General features: G+C 42.4%; 1 protein-coding gene across 1 annotated transcript in view; it reads left to right on the forward strand.

The window, feature by feature from the left end:
• Nucleotides 1-24,929, forward strand: part of LOC138983870 (NFX1-type zinc finger-containing protein 1-like) — a 44,930-nt gene that overhangs the window by 5,333 nt on the left and 14,668 nt on the right. The window contains exons 2-16 of the mRNA XM_070357200.1: nt 668-789; nt 7,231-8,221; nt 9,525-9,752; nt 10,669-12,036; nt 12,969-13,099; nt 13,503-13,708; nt 14,401-14,582; nt 15,574-15,792; nt 16,679-16,864; nt 17,972-18,148; nt 20,577-20,820; nt 21,499-21,697; nt 22,144-22,311; nt 22,869-23,097; nt 23,631-23,883. Coding sequence (XP_070213301.1) covers nt 743-789; nt 7,231-8,221; nt 9,525-9,752; nt 10,669-12,036; nt 12,969-13,099; nt 13,503-13,708; nt 14,401-14,582; nt 15,574-15,792; nt 16,679-16,864; nt 17,972-18,148; nt 20,577-20,820; nt 21,499-21,697; nt 22,144-22,311; nt 22,869-23,097; nt 23,631-23,883 — 4,828 coding nt within the window. The 5' untranslated portion in view covers nt 668-742. The remainder of the gene's footprint in view (nt 1-667; nt 790-7,230; nt 8,222-9,524; nt 9,753-10,668; nt 12,037-12,968; nt 13,100-13,502; nt 13,709-14,400; nt 14,583-15,573; nt 15,793-16,678; nt 16,865-17,971; nt 18,149-20,576; nt 20,821-21,498; nt 21,698-22,143; nt 22,312-22,868; nt 23,098-23,630; nt 23,884-24,929) is intronic.

A 24,929-nucleotide genomic window follows, 5' to 3' on the forward strand; every position in this document is an offset into this window, starting at 1 on the left:
AGACCAATAGCAGAAGATATCGTCACACAGTCAGTCAATGTTAGATATATTGCTAATTCTCTGGACATTTTGTATTTACTGTAAAGAAATTACAAAAGTATTTGTCTCAGTTTTGGCTGTTCCATATTCCTCCCTCTGATTATTATTTCTTTTTGTTCATTCTTTTCTTGTACTTTTCAGTATTTCAAAATGTCTTTTCTTTCAAAAAGTCTTTAGTCACTTGCTCAACTAAATTCTGGGATAATTACATTTTCATATATATTTGTTTGTTTTTAAATGTAGGTGTTTTTGTTTTTGAAGTGGGGAAGCAATAAAGAGGTCGTCGATATCAAAACTGAAATCCACGTAACATATGAAATAGCAATATTATACTATACATACGTGCATTTACGCGCGGCGATATAGTTGCGATTCTCTTGAGATCATTGTCAGGGCATGACTGTAGCCCTGTGCGATCGTGGACGCAAACGGGTGTCTATAGGTGTGAATGTTCCTTGTTGGTGGGGTTATATTATACGTACACACCCGCATTATTACAGATGAAAATAATCTGTGTAAGGGAACTATCGGAATTTGTCTGAATTTAAAAAAATTAAAAAGGAATTCGGCTAACTTTTTTTAAATTTTTTTTTTAATTGTTTTTGATTCATGTATTCGTCGGTTTCAGGAGAAAAAGCAAAAGGACCATGGAAAACGGTAACGCAACAACAAGCTCTCCACATCCAGACGCCTGAACACAAGAATGGAAGACGAAGAAGCATTAGGGCCACCGCGGGTGGCAGCCTCGGGGTACTATTTGCCTTTCTGTCTGTCTGTCTGTCGGTCTGCCTGTCTGTTTGGCCATCTAGCCTGTTTTGTATGTATACCATTATACAGGGTGGCGCCATAAGTGATGCATTTCGGAAGACATACATTTAGGGGGGCACATTTGGATCTCCCCGAAGAAAAATCGATGCAGATGTGTATATTTGTTTCAGTTTTTTTACTTTTGGTATTTAGTTCTGTGTTCTCGTTGTGGGAAGGTCGGGTGGAAGGACAAGGATATATAGCACAGGCAGAGGAGCATACAATTAAGACACCGAAGACAGAGGTTGCTTTAACTTATCTTAACTTATCTTTTATTGAAGGAAAATGTAACTAAGAATAACCACTCAGGTAGCTTATCTAAATCATAAATATTCCAAAACAGTTTAGCTAAATTTGGTAGCAACTAGAAACAATGCTATAAGTTATAAATTAGAAACAATAACAGAACTCTAATATAGGAAATAGCAATGCTTACATATAACCAGAAATACCAATTATGAATTCTGATATCTACCAGTACCAGAATCAGCTAGAAACAATAACAGAACCAGAAAATATGTATTTAGTGTAAAACCAGAAACAATATGTATTTCTGGTGCAAACCAGAAATATAAACTATGAATATGAAACCAGAAATAGTGTTATAAGGTAATTATTCTAGTAGCAAGAAATATAACTATGAGTTCTGGTATCAACCAGAAATAGCAATTGTGAATTCTGGTATCAACCAGAAACAATGTAATCCAGAAACAATATATATATATATAAGACCAGAATTTCTGGTGTAAACCAGAAAGCAGTGTAAAGAAGAAGGCACTAAAAAGAAAAGAAAATACAATTATAAACAACATGCCTTCTAAGTCACACATGACATACCATATAATACAAAGCATAAATCAATGAATGTATCATTTGTCAAAATAATCATGACAAATATAGACAAGTAACAATTTAGCCAAAATCCTGCAGACACAGCATTCTCTGAAAGAGAATCCACAGTGAGTTAAACAACTCCACAACAGCTAATGTCAAGGGAAGTAACCAACATCTTCCCTTAGGCCTAAGCCTTGCATAGGAAAATGCTTTACATAAATTAACCAACTGCATGAACCGCAACTGCAAAATAATTGTTATTATTAAGCATGTTCATCGCCATGAAGACACATCTTCATCGAGTTGAATAATAACGACAAGAATAAGAAAGATAACTCAGGCATGGGGTAAGCGCAAGCTCCCATGCTTCAAAATGAAGCGTTAGACAACAGTCTATTACTTTACAGGGAAGCGCGACTAAATCATATCGCTTTAGATTAAAAGTCTGTTATGCACCTATGCGACCACACAAAATGTTAGGTTTTTATCAGTCGCAAAGCTCTTCTGTAGGCAAACACATTTTAAGTGCAAGCGCGACTCCACACAATGTTCAGTTTTATCAGTCGCAAAGTTCTTCTGCAGGCAAGCGCCTTTAAAGTGCAACATGGGAATTAACAGTCAAAATTGTGCATCCTGTAGACAATATCTTCCTATTGTCTGAGATCTTAACTCAGAAGATCTCTATCATTCTCATGCCTGAATTCATCAAAGGAATGATAATCAAATTTCACAAGATTATGTACAGGTAAAAGGGTAATACAAATGAAGACTAGAAAAATGTCAATGTATGAAAATGCATGTGAGTGACACAAGAAAGAATACATAACATGACAGTGGCTGACACAAAGCCTGACAAAGGACAGGGAGAGAGAGAATCAGGCTAACACATTTAGTCTGAATAACAACCAACACCCAGGTTGCTTTAGGTATGAACAAGTAGTTAACTATAGCTTCAGATGTTATCCGGCAATGGCTGTTGATTGAATAAATTCTTAACTGGGAAAAGGAGCAGGGAAGGTAAGCCATGTACATGTGTTCAAAATGTGTATGTGTGTTTTCTCCAAAACAAAGCCCATTGAACTGGCGGGAAAAGGGACACGCCGAACAGAGGGAAAATAGGGGAAGGGGGGACGCTCTTACATTACACGGGGGACGCCGGTCAAAATGGCGGACACTACAATCTTACATCAACCAATTGACCGTCAACGACATACGGCTTGAAATGCAACAACATGATAAAACACATGAAAAGTAATGCATCACAAAACTTCATAAAGCATGTCATGTTGCTGTACACTTCGCCTTTACAAAGTTACGGTTAAAGTGCTGGAAACAAAGAACGATCCTCAGCGAAGCGAAACTGACTGAGAACCTCTTTGTTCCTCAACAAACTGGCTACGAAGCAGAATTCCGTCCAGCAAAGTATTCAAATCCCTTCTCATCGAAAACCGAAATCTGAGAAAGGTTCGACTTACCTTACCGGACTTCATCGTTATAGAGCTATCCTTGTAAAAAGGAGATCTAACATAGGTCTACTCGACATAAAATATTGTAACAGGCTTTTCTCATCGAGTTCATTACCCAAAATATATGTGTCAACCATAATTCCCGTTCATCAATTGTAGGGGTTTCTGCGCCTAAATCGTAAATAGGTAGCTTTACGGGCCAATGGCACTGAGGGCTTAACTTTGGACTTTTAACCGACTACTACTCAGACTCTACTGATCTCCAAAAATAATATGTGATGAAAATGGGGAAAAATGGCAACGATACACATGGGTCTTCTCGACATCAAATATTGCGAGACAGGCTTTTTCTCAGCGAAAACAAAACGTATGAGAACGAGTCTGCCTTACTTGATAATCTCACGAGTCTTTAATTCACAAGACTCTAAAACAACTTTAGAATAACTGGTCATCAAATATTAAAAGTTATTAACGCTCAATTTCAGCGCCAAATCATGAAAGTAATTAGAAACTGATCTGGAAAACACATCTCTCTGATAGATCAAAATGGCGTCATCAACTCTGACGCGAGACCGGTCGGACATCGCCCGGGACCAAATCAGAGGCAAAATGTACATATATATGCAAACATCATAGCATCTAATGAAGCATAAGAATAAAGCATAAGGAATGAATAAAGCATTTAGTTACTTACAGATTCTCCTCAGTGAGCACACGTAAAAGAAACACAAAACTGCTGCTGACGCTAGTCGCGAAACACAAGAGCACGAATTCAAAACCACAAGTCGCGATCGACGGCTTACAAACTTCGCGACAAATTTGGGCACCGCTTCGACCGTTCACGTCAACAAAGGAGCACCGCACAGCTCACTATCACAAATCGCATTGTCTGCTCTACTGCAATGCTCGCTCTTTTAAAGACAGTGGTCACTTCCGATTTCCTGTGGCGATAAGACAATAGGGAGGCTACCCTGTATAAGCCAACGGGGGGTGGTGTACTTAAAATGCCTGCCCAATGAAAGGGATCGTTAAAGATGCAGAGAGGCCTGTCTGCGTTACACACCGGAAATATTACGAGCAGTTACAAGCTGATACATAATACTAGCTAAAGGGTGAAGAGAGCCCTGTCTGCATTACACACCGGATAAGGCTCATTAGATTACAAGCAGTTACAAGCTGATGCGTAATACTAGCTAAACGGGGCCGGGAAAGTTATGGGATCTTACCACCTAGATTAGAAATGAATCCGGTCAAGAGTCTACCCTACGATAGTAAACACACAATAAAGTACAATGCACAAAGACAACCAGGTATTATTTAGTCACTCCTTATGCACTGATGGTTAGAGGTTACTCTGCTGCTTCTCACCATTTTAAGTTAGGGGTTTCCTAGCACAAAGGGCATTATTTAAATGTAAACCCAATGTGACTAGCACACACACACAGGGAATAGCTATAGACAGGGGAGGCAACTGGGTCGGGCAGGAGATAACACACATAAAGAGACGGGGTACGCCACTTGGCTACATCGTTATAACTGACTACAGTTTGTAAGAAAACTACGCGTAAAAATGTCTTCAATTGGTGGATTTGCAGTGCTACCAAGCGAAGACTGACAGCTACATCCAGATTTGCGCTTGACTATAATTGGTGCTGGAAATGCGCTGTAGTTGAATTTGAAGGTGAAACCATATATTTTCAATAATATATATATGTCGAGAATGAGATGGTGAAAAGTACTCTCCCTTTGTTTATCTGTCTTCTAGTCACGGTTGAGTTAATATCAATCAATCAATCAATCAATATGAGGCTTATATCGCGCGTATTCCGTGGGTACAGTTCTAAGCGCAGGGATTTATTTTTTATTTTATTTTTTTATGCAATTTATATCGCGCACATATTCAAGGCGCAGGGATTTATTGATGCCGTGTGAGATGGAATTTTTTTTACACAATACATCACGCATTCACATCGGCCAGCAGATCGCAGCCATTTTGGCGCATATCCTACTTTTCACGGCCTATTATTCCAAGTCACACGGGTATTTTGGAGGACATTTTTATCTATGCCTATACAATTTTTGCCAGGAAAGACCCTTTTGTCAATCGTGGGATCTTTAACGTGCACACCCCAATGTAGTGTACACGAAGGGACCTCGGTTTTTCGTCTCATCCGAAAGACTAGCACTTGAACCCACCACCTAGGTTAGGAAAGGGGGGAGAAAATTGCTAACGCCCTGACCCAGGGTCGAACTCGCAACCTCTCGCTTCCGAGCGCAAGTGCGTTACCACTCGGCCACCCAGTCCATACACATGGTTGAGTTAATGGCACAGCAGATTTGAACAAACAGTTCTCGTTTTCGAATGTGTTACCTAGTACACACAAAATGCTGCTGTTTTTGTATTTGCCGATCACGTTTCCATCCAATACATCCAAATGTCCAACTCCAAAACGGGTCAAACAGCCCGAACCCGTAATCGACAGTCTACCTCGACAAACGATAATTGACGCTCTCACTGAGACTTTCTACATCTAGCGTTGTAACTCGTGCAGTGTTCGCGCAACTCAAGCCGTTTGAACAGTTACGAAATATTTTCTTGGTTTCTCTCAGACTTTGTTGCTGGTCATGATTGACATTATTTTTCTGTACATCTTTTGACAGCTTTTTACTTTTCTTGGTCATGTCAGTTCATAACTCCACGCAACAAACAACTCTCGGACAAAGAAGCTAACATCATGTAATACTGCTATTTCATATGTTACGTGGATTTCCATTGGTCAATTGGGCAAAACTGAGTTCAGTGCAAAAGTGATATCGACGACATTTCCGTCGATATCAGTTTTGATATCGACTACCTCTTTATTGCTTCCCCACTTCAAAAACAAAAACACCTACATTTTAAAACAAACAATAATATATATGAAAATGTAATTAGCCCAGAATTTAGTTGAGCAAGTGACTAAAGACTTTTTGAAAGGAAAGACATTTTAAAATACTGAAAAGTACAAGAAAAGAGTGAACAAAAAGAAATAATAATCAGAGGGAGGGATATGGAACAGCCAAAACTGAGACAAATACTTTTGTAATTTCTTTACAGTAAATACAAAATGTCCAGAGAATTAGCAATATATCTAACATTGACTGACTGTGTGATGATATCTTCTGCTATTGGTCTGTTTCGACAGTGATATCAAAATCTCGACCTCCGGTCTCGATTTTGATATCACTGTCTGAACAGACCATAGCAGAAGATATCATCACACAGTCCGTCAATATTGGGTACTGTCACCAAGTACAATTGTGCGACGCTCCGTTGTTTAGTTCCGACCAATAGGAGTTTCGCGCGACGTTCCAAATTTCAGTTTGTAGTTTGTCGACCTCGAGTATGCATCATTTTTGTCATCCTTCTGTATACGCACGCCCGTCTGTCTGTCTGTCTGTTTGTCTTTATGACCATCCACATGTCTGTCTTTGTGTGTGTCTGTCTGTCTATCGGTCCGTCCGTCCGTCCGTTCGTCTGTCTGTCGGTCAATCGGTCAATAGGTCTGTCCGTCAATCTGTATGCCCGCCTGTCTGTTCATTTGTCTATAAATGGTAGCCTGCTGGCTACCCATTGGTAGCCATTATCTGTCTGCCCATCTGTCTGTCTGTTCGTCACACATCAGACGGTTGGTTGTGTACCTGCTTATTTGTCAATGTTTTTCCATCTGTCTTGCTTTCCGTCAGTCATTTTTCATTCTCGCCTTCTTGTCTGTCTGTCTATCCGGCTGTCTCTCGGTCGGTCAGTCTGTCTCTGGCCTACCTGGTTGAATGCTGGCATCTTGTCATAGATCTGGTTTTAAGTCCTTTTGTCCACAACATCGCCAAACTTTCACAGAAACTAAAGGTACTTGCCTTAACATCTACTCAATCGTGCTTGTTCACCAGAACAAACCTGTCGGGGCTTTCGCTAAGTTTAAGACCACCCCTCCACTAGGAGACATTATAAGAATCAAAAGCTTCTTGTGCAAAGGTAACATTTTGTGTTGAATTAATTTTGCAGATTGAGTTAGGGGTCAAATGTGAACATTGACTGTTGTTTCAGGCGTCGCAGGATAAGGCGTCTAGACCTCCGTGCCCTTGAAGAACTCTACACAAAAACTCAAGAAGACATTCTCATCCGTTTAGGTAGCGATGGTGGAGGACTGGACGAACTTCTTACATATCATAGCCTGGACGAAAACCGAATCTTATTGCTTCTGAAACTGATCGGCAAAACGTTCACTCCGCAAATGATGCAATTTTGTTACGGAAATATCAAAAGCATCGTGGAAAAAATGCTTGTCGCAGACGCGATCTTTCTCAACCTGACACTTTACCAGTTTCTCCTGCACAAGCGAAGCGAAGCGGAGGAGATAGAAATTGCAAGATCTACTCTTGCTCTGGTGAACACTGTCATGATGATTTCCCCATGCTTCGCGATGCCCAAGGTTGTACAGTTCGAACAGATACTGAGCGAAAAGATCAGGCCTATTGGAGACGACACGCTGAAGGCTCACCTGGAACGATTCCAGGCGGCTCTGAAGAGGAAGCAGGAACAAGATGGCCACAGCGCTGGGACTGATCACCATGGCAACGCCAGGTCACGTGGGATGAGACTCAACGAGGACACCGACCAGCCTGACGAGACCTTCCGCGCGCTGCCTCTGATCCCCACGCAGCAGGACCTGACGTCGGATGAACACATCTTTGTCAGACGTAACCGTGACAACGGCAGCTACGCCACTCTGGAGGACTACTTGGACATCCAGTTCAGGCTGTTCCGAGCAGATTTCATCATACCACTGCGAGAGAGCATCGAGAAGTTTATGGGAACTCACGACGCGGAGAATCGGAGAGACTCTAACAGAGGGGTGAGGGTCTACCGAGACGTCCAGATCGTCAGGCCCGTTTGCTCCGACAAAGACCTTTCCTACAGGCTGTCCTTCGACGTGAGTCGCTTCTCCAACGTCAACTGGAGGAACTCGCAGCGCCTAAAGTACGGCTCCTTGCTGTGCCTGTCCAGCGACGGATTCCAGAACTACTTGTGCGCTGTGGTGAGTTTTGAAGTCTAACAAGTTTGTTAACCTACACTGTGCGGCCTGGATCGTGGACACACAATTGTCTGAATCTCTAAAACTATAATATGATATGTTATTGAGATAACCCCCCCACCACAAACGAACTATAATATGATATGTTATTGAGATATCCCCCCCACCACAAACGAAACACACACGATAGAAACCGAAATGGATCAAATGCAATTTGAGTACATTTTGGAAAACATATTTAGTTATAACCAAATTAGAATCCTTCCTCTAACCTTAATTTCAATTCAAGGGACAAAACTACATGGCAGACTGTTCACTGAGTGAGTTATCTCAGGACTTTGTTCTTGAATGTTACCTTCCAGTGGGTACGCGCATAGCTATGTAGGACCGGCACGGTTGGCCTAGTGGTAAGGCGTCCGCCCCGTGATCGGGAGGTCGTGGGTTCGAACCCCGGCCGGGTCATACCTAAGACTTTAAAATTGGCAATCTAGTGGCTGCTCCGCCTGGCGTCTGGCATTATGGGGTTAGTGCTAGGACTGGTTGGTCCGGTGTCAGAATAATGTGACTGGGTGAGACATGAAGACTGTGCTGCGACTTCTGTCTTGTGTGTGGCGCACGTTAAATGTCAAAGCAGCACCGCCCTGATATGGCTCTTCGTGGTCGGCTGGGCGTTAAGCAAACAAACAAACAAACAAACAAATAGCTATGTAGGTAATGCGCTTGCTTTATAGGCAGTTCGCCGCTATCGGCGTGAGTTGGAACCCGGGCCTTGGCGAGGATTTGATTTCCGAGATTTATTTTTGTGCACTCTCCCAGGTGTCCGAACACCTCGTGTGCACGCATGCGCATGATAAAGTTCGCACGCTCACAGCGAAAGCCTCAGGGCTTGGAAAACACGAATTTACGCATGCAAGAGAGAAAAACGACAGGGTGTATAGTTGCTTGATTCCACGATCCGCGCTAACCCGAGTGATAGCAGCCCGAATTACCTAGAGGCAAATTTCGAATTACGGAAACGACTCTGTCTGGATTGGATGAGTTGTAAAAGAGTGATTACTCTTGCTTATAGTGAGGCAAGTTTTCAACACGTGCTCCTTGTCCACGTGTCTCAGACCCCCTACCCCCCCTACCCCCCCCCCCCCCCCCCGCCCGCACGCCCGCTAGTAACTGCATGGTCTATTATGTTACGTGGGAAAGTTTGACTCAATGAAACAAGAGTATTCACTCTTACACAACCCGACAGAGTTCTTTCCGAACATCGTCTATTGCCAAACGTGTGTGTGTGTGTGTGTGTCATGGGTAACAGGTACACGAGCGGGATGCTGCACTCCTCTCCAACGGCCTCGTGGACGTGGTGTTCGTGCTCAACCGTGACGAGCTGAACGTGGTAACGGAAATCTCCAGAGACCAGCGGTTCGTCATGGTCGAGTCGCCAGCCTATTTCGAGGCTTACCGTCACGTCCTGGAAGGTCTGAAAAACCTCAACGACCACAACTTTCCCTTCATCCGCTACATCGTAAACTGCGATCCCCAGGTATTTATTTTCTTGTGGATTGTTTGCGTTTCATCACATTCGTGTCCCTAATAGGCTAGCTACCTATGAGGACGTTAAACCCCCTTAGTTCGTTTGTATCCATTTATCGGTTATTTGTGTATTTATAAAGTACTTTTGATATTGTTACAAACAGCCTTATTTTTTATGTGTTATTGTTTTTGTTGCAAACAAGCATATGAAATGTTGCTCTTTGCATAAATACATAAATGTTGGATGTACTTTATCTACGAAGATCTGAGAAACAAATAAAGTAACGTACGATGTTGTTATAACGCTCTGCTACGTTTAAACATAATGTTCGCCTATTTCTCAGATCGTATCATATAGCGCTCTACCTCATGTCAATATGATTTTCTCATACTGAGTAAAACTTTAGGTCTCTCGCATTCTTGTTTGACGCACCCTTAAAATTAAATAATGTTGTATTACTCTGTAAGTATTGTATTGTATTGTATTGTATTGTATTGTATTGTATTGTATTGGGGTTTGGGTTTTTTCTTGTATTTAACATAAGATGATAGCACACTGCAGCAGAGTTTTTGGCAATATGTGAGTTTGTTAATGCAATTACTTATGTGTTTTATGTATTTTTTAAAGGAAAGTTAGATGCGTAGAAGAAGAAAAAAAAACATTGGACAATAAAGTGTTGGTATTGTTTTTATTGTTATTGTTATTGTTTTTATGTTGTATTGTATTGTATTGTATTGTATTGTATTGTATTGTATGTTGTTGTGTTGTTTTGTGTTGTGTTGTGCTGTATTGTATTGTATTGTATTGTATTGCATTTTATTGCATTGCATTTCATTGCATTGCATTGCATTGTAATGTATTGTATTGAATTGTATTATAGGGAATTGTATTGTATTGTATTGTACTGTACTGTACTGTACTGTAGGTCTACCCGCCACGGTACCTTCAGAGAGGCGACGCCAACGTCAGATATGACTTCAGACCCTTGCTGAACGACGACTTCAAGGTCAAGGACAGGAGAAGCGCGGACGATGACCTTGCAGACACTTTGGCTGACCTTGGCGTGGATGACCTTGACATTGACCCTGACGAAGTCGCCATGAACGTGGAAGCTACAAAAGTAAACGTGATGACCGCGAAAGACTGGCCAAGACAGGAAGACCTGAAACTGGACGAAACTCAGAACATGGCTCTTCGCAACGCTCTCACCAGGGAGTTTGCTCTCGTGCAGGGACCGCCTGGGACGGGGAAGACCTACTTGGGGCTGAAGATCGTCAAAATGCTGCTGCACAACGCCAAGGCCTGGAACGACCCAGATCAGAAGCGTCCTCTCCTCATCGTCTGCTACACCAACCACGCCTTGGACCAGTTTCTAGAGGGCGTGCTAGACTTCTTCACGGGATCCTTGGTGAGGGTGGGAGCTCGCAGCAACAGCGAGAGACTGAAGGACATGACGCTCAACCATTACCGCACGCGCGCGCGAAACAACAGGAAGATCCCCATGGAGACGCACGAGGCCAAGCTGCGGGTCAAGCTGGAACTGAGGAATCTCCGCAACGACATCCACGAGAAGGCAGCCAGGCTGGAGATCGCGGAGCAGGAGATCGTCAAGGAGGACTTCCTGGAAACTCACATCGCTCCCAACCACATGCAAGCCTTCAAGCAGTCGCTGGGAAGAAGCGGAAAAGACTCCGCCTTGCTGAAATGGCTGAAGCTGGAGCTTCTTCACGACCGTCTTCAGTATCAGGCAGAACATCGCCTGAACAAGCTGCCTCCTATCAGCGTTCTCCACGCCGATAACCCCCGCCTGTTACCTGCCCAACGCGCTAACCATTCCGACGATCTCGGCTACGAGGAATATGAAGAAGACGATGATGCCGAGGATGAAGACACCCTCAACATGGCTCAGTCCCTCAGAGACAACCCCCATGCCAGAAGACTCGACACGGACGACGATATAGACGATGACGATGAGTACCTCCAGCTAGGCCTAGACTTTGACGACCTCAACCTCGAGCGGGAAGAGAGCGAGATGGAAAGACTTCGACGACGCCAGCGAGAGATCGAGAAGGAGACGAGGGAGCTGAAGGCTACGTGCGTGGCCTTGGATATCAGCGGGTTCTGCAAAGACATGGACGAGCTGAAGGTTCAAGACCGTACGGCCATGAGGCCAAGCAACGCCAAGAACAAGGAAGTGGCCGAGACGCTGCACAAGCTGCAGCTGCAGCAGAAGAGACAACTGCAGACTTTGCTGAGGAGTGTTGACAGGATGGAGCTTGAGGAAGCAGATCAGGTCAGTTGTTATTTCTCGTTGTTAAGGGGTAACTTCGAGTGTAGTTGTGTTTGTCTTGGGATGTTTTTCCTGTTGTTATTTTTTACTTTTTTTTAACGATTTATGGATTGATTGATTGATCGATAAATTGATTGATTGATTGATTGATAAACTGATTGATTGATTTATTTATTTTATTGATATATCATTCTATTATAATTTTTTTATGTTTTTATTTATTTATTCATTCATTCCTTTATTAATTTCTATCTTTTTATAATAAATCTATGGTTTTTTTTATTTTTTTCGGAGGGGGTATTTACACTGATTAAAAAAGGATGGTTCATGGAACGCCTCGAGCAAATCAGCAACATTCTTTCAAGTACTAGATTAAATTTTGAAGAATCTCCGATAATAATTTAATAATGAGGGCTGACATTATATTAACAGTGACTGCAATCGATGTAGCAAAGCATTCTCTCTCTCTCTCTCTCTCTCTCTCTCTCTCTCTCTCTCTCTCTCTCTCTCTCTCTCTCTCTCTCTCTCTCTCTCTCTCTCTCTCTCTCTCTCTCTTCATTTTATTTATATAAAATAAGAATGAAATATTATGAAACTAGGTGTTGAAGTTACCACTTGTTCGCCATTTTCTGTTATCTGAATGTGTATTGATTATCATTTTAGAAAGTGTACATAAGCAGTCTGCTTGTTAACGTTCTTAATGTTGTTGTTGTTTGTTGTTGTATCAAAGAAAATTAATAAAACACGCTTAAAACAATAATGAGGATATTAATGTGGCGCAAATCTTTACACAGTTCTCAGCGCATCATACACACAAAAAAACCAGAAAAATCAGTATGTACACAATGCCAAATTAAACATAAATTTACATGGAAGTAAACTGTTACAATTTGCAAATAAATGTAGTCAACGTATTTATCATTGTATCCTTGCAGATTGGCAATATCTGGTCACTAAAGTGTGCTGACCGCTGGCGACTGTACCGCCACTGGACAGACCTGTACTGCAGACAGATGAGAGGGGAGGTCCGTCAGAACGAAGAAACCTACTTTGACAAGGCGCGCAAGTGAGTGGACAAATTGTGATGTTGTCGGTGAACTTTTTGTTTCTCTCTTTCGCACTTCCTCTCTGACCTTGTCTCTCTGTCTTTGTCTCTGTCTCTCCCTCTCTTTCAGTCCAAATCTCTCTCTTTCTCTCTCTATGTCTCTGTTTGTCTGTCTGTATGTCTGTCTCTCCTTCTCTCTCTCTCCCTGTCCCTCCCCCTCTGTCTCTCACTCTCTCACTACCTCTCTCTCCCTACCTCTCTCTTTCTCTCCCTCCCCCTCTCTCTCTCTCTCTCACTTTCTTTTCTCTCTGTATATATCCCTCTCTCTCTTCCTCTCTCCCTCTCCCCCCCCCCCTCAGCTCCCTCTCCACCCCCCCCCCCCCCCCTCCAGTGAACCAAACAACAACAAACCTTCCTTCCACAGATATCGCGAGATTCTGGACCAGGAGGACCGGTCCATCCTGCAGGAGGCCACAGTGATCGGAATGACGACCACAGGGGCTGCACGCTACCAATCCATCCTGCACGCCATCGGGCCCCGTGTCATCGTGGTGGAGGAGGCCGCGGAGGTCTTCGAGGCCCACGTCGTGGCCACGCTCAGTGCGGAGTGTCAGCACCTCATCCTCATCGGTGAGTGGAGAGAGTTGCATTTCATTAACATTGTTTATGGGTAAAGGCTAACATCGCGGGCCCGACAGATGTAGCTCTGTTTGCTCGTGTCTGTAATACATCCGGAGTCGCTGGCAACTTTAATTTTTTTCTGTGTGGGCATCTACTGTCTCCTGGAGAACGATGTTTGGCTTCAAAAGAAGAGTTCACTTCAGATGAGGACTACTCAAGTGTATCTCATCAAAGCAAAAGAGAATGAAAGAGACTGTCTAACATTAATTTACATCAAATGAACTGTTTTGTCATTGTCAATCCATTTCATCTTTGTTCTTTTGCTGTTTATGAAGCAATTAGGCATTACCAGATTTATCACTTCGTAGACTTACAGCCGAATTAGAAAAACTTTCCACAAGCGTATACTGCTGGCGTAAGGCTTAAGGGGAAAACCATACACAAGCTCATTTGGGAAAACCTTCCACAATATTACTTCTGACAGAAAAGGGAAAACCTTCCTCGAGCTGATTGCGAGAGCAAAGGGGGAAACCTTCAACAAACGTATTGCTTGCGCAAAAGAGAAACCCACCACATAGCTTTTTGCTCGATGGAAAGCAGAAAAGCTTCGAAGCTTCACAAGCGTATTGGTCGACACATTTCCAATACATACCTACTTTATTGATTCGCAAGAAGTGATCAACGCTTTTGGTATATTTCAGGTGACCACAAACAGCTTCGCCCGAACCCTACAGTGTATGATCTTGCCAAGAAGGGTAACCTTGACGTGTCCCTCTTCGAGAGGATGGTGAGGAACGACTTCCAATTTGACTGCCTTGGCTTCCAGCACAGGATGAGGCCTGACATCTCTTGGATGATGAAGCTCCAAGACCTGTATCCTGATGTAAGTCATTTGGCTTTACTGTTGAACGCATTTATACATAACCTTGGAAGGTAGTTTCAATTATATGGGTTGAGCTGACTGCAACGGCGTGTTCAACCATTTCCAAGGGTTGAGCTTAAAGTTGTCGGCAGGTTGAGCCAAGACTTCAACCATTTCTAAAGGCTGAGGTCAAAGTTGTATGCGGGTTGAATCAGCAGAAATCCGTTTTGCTAGGCAAACTACTTTTGAGGATTCAATCGCCTTCGAAGGTTAAGATGAGAAGGACATTTGAACTTCACTTTAGGGTAGCTGTTTGTATTGGTGCAGTCATTACAGTATTACAGATGAAAACTCCTGACTTTGATGTCTTTTGGAATGCGAAGAAAATGTGGGTTTTTATATTCATGCTTTTGACATGTCGTGGGTGCTTTCACTGCTTTGTCATTAGATCTTAGAAGTATAACCATCTGACTTTGACCGTCCATTACCTTCTGTGTGCTGTCATTTGAACTTGAATTAACTCCATAGTTTCTCTAAAAAAAATACAAAAAGTACATAGAATGTTATCATTCAAAAATCAAGATTAACCCCCCCCCCCCCCAAAAAAAAAAAAAAAAAAAAAAACGTTTAATTTACGGACAGTTTCATTACTTTTCAATTGTTGTTGTTTTTTGTCAGTGATTAAACCTTCCATAAAATAATCTTTTAAATTTCCTAACTTTCAAAAAATGTCTCATATTTGTGACCCACCACCACGGAATGAGTCGCATGTCACCTTGCGCGGTTCTGCGCTAGGCTTAATATAAGTCCGGGGGGTGTCTGGTAACAGTGTGAGGATCATCTTAGTCACATGCTTATAACTCAAACAGTTTTTGCTCTTTTCTAAAACGGTTTTCACCACTGGATAGAGCATATAAAACTCTTTTGGAAAATGTAAAACTATGAAAATCATGCAAAGGACACATGCGACTCATTCCGTGGTGGAGGGTCACATTTGTTCTAAATGTTTCAGCTGCAAGATCATGCCATGGTGACGAACTTGCCGGTAGTGAAGGGAGTGAGTCACAACGTGTTTTACATCAACCACTCTCACCCTGAGGACAGGGACGATGAGACCAAGAGTTTCAGCAACCCCCACGAGGCGGAGTACCTCGTGGCTTTGTGCGACTACCTCCTGAAGCAAGGTTACGAGCGGAGGCAGATCACTTTCATTACCCCATACTCTGGACAGGTAGGTTTACTGGATCGTCTTGAAGTAAGATATAATTATAGTAATACTGCCAAGAACTTATGGTAATTTTGGCAATTTAATTGTTAACGAAAATAAACCCTGGCAACATACCTGGTAGTATACAACCCTCACTTGTCGGATTCAGTGAAGTTCAAAGCATAATCGGGCGAATGTTGAATAATGACATACAAACAGTCTATCTGCGACGCGTGACTCATGCCTTATAAGGGGCGTGAGACATCCACTACTCATACTAGCGCGGGCAAGAGTTTAGGCAGGCGTCAGCGCACACAGATGGACACAATAATCTGGGGTGAACTGCGATGAAAGTCGTCCTTGACTCTTAGCTGGTAAGTTGGTCGTCGAAAAAAGAGGGTTGTCTTAATTCGGGGGTCAGTTGCAGTGCAAGCGGTATCAGTGACAAGAAAATTGATTGGAAAACGTCAGGTGTCGTTCTCGGGAGGGGTGGTTAAAGCCGAACATCCGTCTCAAGGCGACGAAGCCTTGCTGAAGTAGAAGGCCATAGAGATAAAATGTCGCGCTGCCGGATGTGTTACAGGCACCAGAAAAGAGCTACATCTGTCTGGTTCGCAAAGTTGGTCTTTAACCATAACCAATTTGGATAAAATAATGCTCTCTACATCTATGTCTCTTGTTGTTCTCTCTCGCTCTCTCTCTCTCTCTCTCTCTCTCTCTCTCTCTCTCTCTCTCTCTCTCTCTCTCTCTCTCTCTCTCTCTCTCTCTCTCTCTCTCTCTCTCTCTCTCTCTTCTCATCAGCGACACCGGATGTATGGCAGGCACGAGAAAACATAGCTACATCTGTCGCGCCCGCGATTTTGACCTTGTAGGGAGATTTTACTGTACTGTTTTAAAACTGCTCCTGCAGGTTCACACCATCAACACCCAGATGACCAAGAACAAGTTGGACGGGGTGAGAGTCTCCTCTGTGGACAACTTCCAGGGCGAGGAGAACGACATCATCCTTCTCTCCCTCGTCAGAAGCAACAACGACAACGACATTGGATTCCTCAAGGCTGACAACAGAGTCTGCGTTGCCCTGTCGCGTGCGAAGGTAAGCTTCTTGTCCAGTGATGGCGGAGAACTTGCTCAGTCGGAAGCGGCGCTGGCTTCAAAACCGGTCGCTATCGGCGTGGGTTCGATCCCCACGTTCGACGAGGGATTAATTTCCTAGAGTCAACTTTGTGCAGACACTCCTCGGTGGCCGAACATCCCCATGTGCACGCATGCGCACAATAAAGAACCCAAGTTCAATTCTCAGGGCTTGGAAACATGAATACACGCATGCAGGGAGAACAAAAAGGGTAGCGCCGTATACTGTATGGCAGCTCGCTTTTCCCAGTGAGAAAACAGGCCGAGTTAATTCCCATGAGGTTAACATCAAAGAACAATATGAAATCGTGTCCTTATCCCTATCTTATCCTATCTTATCCTAATCTTATCATTATCTTATCCTATCTTATCCTATCTTATCCTTATCTTATCCTATCTTATCATTATCTTATCCTATCTTATCCTATCTCATCCTATCTTATCCTATCTTATCCTATCTTATCATTATCTCATCCTATCTCATCCTATCTCATCCTATCTCATCCTATCTTATCCTATCTCATTCCTATCTTATCCTATCTTATCCTATCTCATCCTATCTTATCCTATCTCATTCCTATCTTATCCTATCTCATCCTATCTTATCCTATCTTATCCTTATCTCATCCTATCTCATCCTATCTTATCCTATCTTATCCTATCTTATCCTTTGTGTTTTCTTTCTTCTTCTTCTTACTCTTCTTAGCAATTTCCTTTCGTTTTTGTCAAATGCTTCCCTTGTTTGTTTGGTACTTAATTTCCACGGTATGTTTAAATCATTGTAATCATTCAATGTTCAAAGTGATACGTTATGATGTTACTATGAATCTGATCACTTATAGAGTGTTGGTGTCAGAGCGGAGCCATGTCGAAGGATGTGGTTTGAAGTTCGATAGTTTATGAGTCGAATCATTTGTCGTGAATTTAAAAAAAATGGATTTTGCTCAAATTAAAAAATACTTTGTTTCAAACCTCGTGCGTACCTGGCATTTCCCAGTAAGTTCTCCATTGTCTTTATTGCTTAGAAGAATGTCCTCTCAACCCCATTGTATTTCTTTTATTCTTTCAGATGGGCATGTACGTGATCGGCAACTTTGAGGTTCTCCAGAACAGCAGTAATTTGCTGAAGAACGTTGTGGACAGGGCCATGGCACAGAAGATTTTGGAGGATTGTCTTCCTCTGACCTGTCAAAACCACCCCAAAAAGCAAGGCATCATGGCACGGTCTGCCAAAGACTTCCAGAAGGTATGTGTACAATATGAGTTGCTGGGTGTGTGAGTGCTTTGTCCTTAAACGTGAATTTTGATTTGGTAAAGAAAAATACGGTTTCATCTGGTGTGTGACTGTGTGTGTCAAAACCACCCCAGAAAGCAAGGCATCAAGGCTTGCAATGCCAAAGACTTCCAGAGGGTATGTGTGCAATCCTAGTTGTTGTATGTACAGGAGCTTTGTCCTCAAATGGGCAATTTGATTTGCAAAAGAAAAGTACGGTTGTATCTGGTGTGTGTGTGTGTGTGTGTGTGTGTGTGTGTATGTGTTTGTGTGTGTGTTTGTGTGTGTGTTTGTGTGTGTGTGTGTGTGTGTGTGTGTGTGTGTGTGTGTGTGTGTGTGTGTGAATGCTGATGGTTCTTTAGATGTGTGTTCGTTAAGTTAATGCACCTCTGCATTGTTGTTGTTGTTTTTGTTGTTATTGTTGTTGTTGTTGTTCTTCTTTTTACATTTAGTCAAGTTTTGACTAAATGTTTTAACGTAGAGAGGGGAATCGAGACGAGGGTCGTGGTGTATGTGTGTGTGTGTGTGTGTGTGTGTGTCTGTCTGTCTGTCTGTCTGTGTGTGTGTGTAGAGCGATTCAGACCAAACTACTGGACCGATCTTTATGAAATTTTACATGAGAGTTCCTGGGATTGATATCCCCGAACGTTTTTTTCATTTTTTTTATAAATGTCTTTGATGACGTCATATCCGGCTTTTCGTGAAAGTTGAGGCAGCACTGTCACGCTCTCATTTTTCAACCAAATTGGTTGAAATTTTGGTCAAGTAATCTTCGACGAAGCCCAGACTTCGGTATTGCATTTCAGCTTGGTGGCTTAAAAATCAATTAATGACTTTGGTCATTAAAAATCGGAAAATTGTAAAAAAAAAATAAAAATTTATAAAACGATCCAAGTTTACGTTCATCTTATTCTCCATCATTTTCTGATTCCAAAAACATATAAATATGTTATATTTGGATTAAAAACAAGCTCTGAAAATTAAATATATAAAAATTATTATCAAAATTAAATTGTCGAAATCAATTTAAAAACACTTTCATCTTATTTCTTGTCGGTTCCTGATTCCAAAAACATATAGATATGATATGTTTGGATTAAAAACACGCTCAGAAAGTTAAAACAAAGAGAGGTACAGAAAAGCGTGCTATCCTTCTTAGCGCAACTACTACCCCGCTCTTCTTGTCAATTTCACTGCCTTTGCCATGAGCGGTGGACTGACGATGCTACGAGTATAGGCCTACGGTCTTGCTGAAAAATGGCATTGCGTTCAGTTTCATTCTGTGAGTTCGACAGCTACTTGACTAAATGTTGTATTTTCGCCTTACGCGACTTGTTTCTTGTTCTTCTTCTTCTTCTGCCCATTATTGTTGTTGTTGTTGTTGTTGTTGTTGTTGTTGTTGTTGTTGTTGTTGTTGTTCTTCTTCTTCTTCTTCTTTCTTCTTTTTATATTTAGTCAAGTTTTGACTAAATATTTTAACATCGAGGGGGAATCGAAACGAGGGTCGTGGTGTATGTGCGTGTGTCTGTGTGTGTGTGTAGAGCGATTCAGACTAAACTACTGGACCGATCTTTATGAAATTTGACATGAGAGTTCCTGGGTATGAAATCCCCGAACGTTTTTTTCATTTTTTGGATAAATGTCTTTGATGACGTCATATCCGGCTTTTCGTGAAAGTTGAGGCGGCACTGTCACGCCCTCATTTTTCAACCAAATTGGTTGAAAGTTTGGTCAAGTAATCTTCGACAAAGCCCGGACTTCAGTATTGCATTTCAGCTTGGTGGCTTAAAAATTAATTAATGACTTTGGTCATTAAAAATCGGAAAATTGTAAAAAAAAAAAAAAAATTATAAAACGATCCAAATTTACGTTTATCTTATTCTCCATCATTTGCTGATTCCAAAAACATATAAATATGTTATATTCGGATTAAAAACAAGCTCTGAAAATTAAATATATAAAAATTATTATCAAAATTAAATTGTCCAAATCAATTTAAAAACACTTTCATCTTATTCCTTGTCGGTTCCTGATTCCAAAAACATATAGATATGATATGTTTGGATTAAAAACACGCTCAGAAAGTTAAAACGAAGAGATGTACAGAAAAGCGTGCTATCCTTCTTAGCGCAACTACTACCCCGCTCTTCTTGTCAATTTCACTGCCTTTGCCATGAGCGGTGGACTGACGATGCTACGAGTATACGGTCTTGCTGAAAAATGGCATTGCGTTCAGTTTCATTCTGTGAGTTCGACAGCTACTTGACTAAATATTGTATTTTCGCTTTACGCGACTTGTTATATTTAGTCAAGTTTTGTTTTCTTCTTATTCTTCTTATTCTTCTTCTGCTGTCCCTTTAAGTACATTAACTGACTAATCAAGCTGACCTTCTTTCCGCAGGCACCTGAGGGAGGGTGCAACGAAAGATGCGACGTGCGCCTCAACTGCGGGCATCAGTGCCCAAGCACATGTCACCCCAATGTAGGCCACGATGACGTCTTGTGCAGTTGGCCCTGTGAGCGTCAGTGCGAGCGTTGTGATCAGCGGTGCAAAAAAGACCACGAGTGCTGTGCTCACGTGCGGTGTCTGCGGGCGACAGAGAAAATTATTCCTCGCTGCGGGCACACTCAGCGTGTTTTATGCGGTAAGAAAGGGGGATGTTTGGAAATAACTCCGTCGGGTTGATATGGGGGGTTGTGGAAGAGGGATTTTGTCTTTCAAAACCTCGTACAAATATCGGAGGGGCCAATCATTAGCGAGGGGTGCGAAGGACACACGTACGTGATTTCGCGTGTTTCCGACAGACTCATCGCTAGCGATTGGCCCCTCCAATATTTGTACGAGGTTTTGCAAGAAAAGTTCACTCTCCCACAACCCATACAAACCCGACGAAATTCGTCTATTAGCGAGTTGGTGAGTTGATAGGTCGGTTGGTTGGTCGGTCGCTTGATGTGTTGTTTAGTTAGTTAGCAAGGTGGGTAGTTAGTTTTATTTAATTGCAGCTAGCCACTTGGTTAGTTAGTTATTTAACTCAAGGTACCAAGTTAGTTTTACCAAAGAAGTCAGTTACCTTGTTTGTCAGTTAGTTTACCGGTTCGATGGTATAAGAACGTATGTTTTGCATGAAATCTGCCTTGAGTGATCCCTTGCAAATGTTTGGTATAAACCAATCGCATGTAATCAGACTTTACCGTCTGTTTATTTTTCTGTTAATGAGCTGCGCCTGTTCTCTCCCCGGCATTGTTTTGTGCTTGTGTGTGACCTCCAAAAGAAAAAGACCTTGACCTTGTTATCTCAACATGGCTGATCATTTCACGCGCAGGGAAGGACCCGATGACAGTGACCTGCAAGGCGGACTGTGAACGCAAGCTGGCATGCGGCCATCCGTGTCAGAACGAGTGCGGTCAACCGTGCAGCCGCCAGTGTCAGGTCAAGGTCACGGTGACCAACGCGGACTGTGGGCACGAGCACCAGGCGCCATGTTGTCAGAGAGGCACCGCTCAGTGTACCAAGCCTTGCGGGTAAGTGGTGGTTGTGTTGTTGTTGGTGTTGTTGTTGTTGTTGTTGTTGTTGTTGTTGTTGTTGACAAAATGTTATTCAAAATACATGACAGGAAACAATTGAAAATATGCAACTAGGACACGAACTCAAGCTAAAGCTTATTTTACGTGGCCAAAACATTACTAAATTACACACATGTTCATGATGGTGGACATGACAATCATAAACCAGAAGTTATTGTTGTTGTTTTGTTGTTGTTGTTGTTGTTGTTAATGGTGGTAGGGGTGGTGATGCTGCTGTTGTTGCTGCTGTTGCTGCTGCTGCTCCTGCTGCTCCTGTTGTTGTTGTTGTTGTTGTTGTTGTTGTTCTTGTTCTTGTTGTTGGCCAAGACGTGCAGAGGGACATGCGTGGAGTTACTGCACGATATCATTCTATTGTCATCTTTTTCTGTCCTTGTCTTTTTCAGCCAGGAGCTAGTGTGCGGCCATACGTGCAAAGGGACATGCGGGGATTGTCAGAACGGGAGGCTGCACGTGCCGTGTGAGCATCGCTGTCGCAAGATTCTGGTGTGTGGTCACGACTGCCAGGCCTCCTGCTGTCAGTGTCCACCCTGCTCCGCACGGTGTCAGAACAGGTACAGTGGAACCCCTTTTTAAGATCTCCAAAATATGAAAAAGTCAGGTCTTAGAAAGTCGGCTGGGCGTTAGACAAACAAACAAACAAACAAACAAACAAACAAAAGGTCTTAGAAAGGAGAGTCTCAAATATGGGGGCAAGGTGTAAGAACATAGAATGTGAGAAAACAGGGTCTTAAAAGGGAGGGAGTCTTAAATCTCAACAATACGGATGGGTTATTTCATATGCAGAATTGTACGGTCTAAAAGTATGTTTGCCCCCAATATCAGCAGAAAGTGACTTCAGGTTCTAGAGTGCAGGCAGTTTTCTACTGTGCTAACACAAGAAACATCTGTGTTTTAGAATGTATACGCTGACTTGTACGGTCTAAAAGTCTGTATCAGCAAAAAGACACTACAATTTCTGGTGCGCATGTAGTTTTCTGCTGTGCTAACACAAGAAATATCTGTGTTTTAGAATTGCAGCAGCAAAGAAGCAGCTCAATGGATACTCCAAATATAGTCCTTTATACGTCTACAAATTGTTATGTTACCAGTCATTTGCTTGTGAATTCAGGTGCTCTCACTCGTTCTGCGATAAATCTTGCGGTGACGCATGCGTGTCGTGCGCAATGAGCTGTGACTGGCAATGTCCGCACCAGAAGTGCACCAAGCAGTGCGGAGAACCGTGCAACCGTGTCCGCTGCAACCAACCGTGTACAAAGCGCCTTCCAGACTGCGCTCACCCCTGCATCGGCCTCTGTGGTGAAACCTGTCCCCCTGTCTGCAGAATCTGCGACCCAGAGGTCAGTTAAAGAAGTTGGCCTCTCTGCATAAATAATGCTAAATCATTAAGATTTTAACAAATTCAAACTTTCGATCAAATCGATTCCATCAAAGTTAGATTTTTGTCCGTTTGTATTCAAACAGATAAAACTCCTACATTTCCCAAATCTAGACCTAACATAAAGGGAGGATTTTTTTAAAGTGCAACATGGCATCTACTTCCACGCCATCAATAAGAGAACAAAATCAATATAACTGCCTTCATATTTTCAATTAACTTTAATTTCATGTGTTGAAAGAAAATGTACACAGTGACACGTCAAAGTTTAAGGTACCAGGAAAGAATTGACGCTAGATACTAAGAATATACTCATCATTCCAATTTCCGGTTAAATATGAACAGCGTTTGAAAATTTCCCGAGTCGGTTGTTCTGCTTCTGTTTTGGGCGAACCAGAAAGGAAAGAGCAAAAGATATTATACCCATTCAAAAAAACATCAACATTTCTGTGCGAAAAGTATTCTCAAACGGCAAATATCTAAATCTTTTCTCAGATTCTAGCTGACTCTTTGTTCGGCGAACCGGAAGAGGGCGCTCGTTTCGTTCTGTTGGAGGATTGTTGTCACACCCTGGAAGTGACGCAACTCGACCGTTGGGTGGACATCAGCATGGGCGACAATCGTGAAGAAGGAGAAGACAACTCTACCAGTGGAGCGACGGCGACTGAAGAAAACGCACCAGCAAGGCTTGTCAAGCTTCCTGAATGTCCACAGTGCAAGACCCCTATCAGGCGTAACCTCAGATACGGTGAGTTTTGTGGCAAGATTCAGGTCGGGTTTATGTTTTTACCTTTAGTCAAGTTTTGACTAAATGTTTTAACGTAGAGGGGGGAATCGAGACGAGGGTTGTGGTGTATGTGTGTGTGTGTGTGTGTGTGTGTCTGTCTCTGTGTGTGTGTAGAGCGATTCAGACCAACTACTGGACCGATCTTTATGAAATTTGACATGAGAGTTCCTGGGAATCATATCCCCGGACGTTTTTTTTCGATAAATACCTTTGATGACGTCATATCCGGCTTTTTGTAAAAGTTGAGGCGGCACTGTCACACCCTCATTTTTCAATCAAATTGATTGAAATTTTGGCCCAGCAATCTTCGACGAAGGCCGGACTTCGGTATTGCATTTCAGCTTGGTGGCTTAAAAATTAATTAATGACTTTGGTCATTAAAAATCTGAAAATTGTAAAAAAAAAAAAAAAATTAAAACGATCCAAATGTACGTTTATCTTATTCTTCATCATTTTCTGATTCCAAAAACATTACCCGCTATTACGAGCTAGTCGTGTGACAGAGAGTTTTCTTGCACACGAGACTGTAGATGTTTCACGACGGCTTTAGCCGGAGTGAAACAGCAGCAGTCGAGTGTGCAAGAAAACTCTCTGTCACACGACTAGCTCGTAATGGCGATTATGTCTCACAGCTTCAACAGAGGAGAGAACAAACACGTTTTGCGTACTCACGCTTGATAAAGCTAAACACAGGAGCAGCCATTGTGGAGAGATCTACTTTTTGACGAAAGTGACCGAACAACTATAAATGACGTCTCGGTATATGTGAATGACGTCACAGTCATCGTCACAGTCTGTATCTTTTGAAGCATCGCAATCTTCATGACGTCTTTCTGTGTCTGCATCCGCGAAATGTTTGTTCTTTCCGGGATCTTTGTCATCTATGTCTGAACTCTGTCCTTATAGTGTCAGACTAACAGGCCTCCTGAGCGAGCCACTTTCCAAGGGCAGCTAAATTCGCGTATGGAAACAGTACTGTCGTATGGGATGCCGTTTTCAGTATTCTG

This window comes from Littorina saxatilis, linkage group LG13, assembly GCF_037325665.1.
Source record: "Littorina saxatilis isolate snail1 linkage group LG13, US_GU_Lsax_2.0, whole genome shotgun sequence".
Taxonomy (NCBI): domain Eukaryota; kingdom Metazoa; phylum Mollusca; class Gastropoda; order Littorinimorpha; family Littorinidae; genus Littorina; species Littorina saxatilis.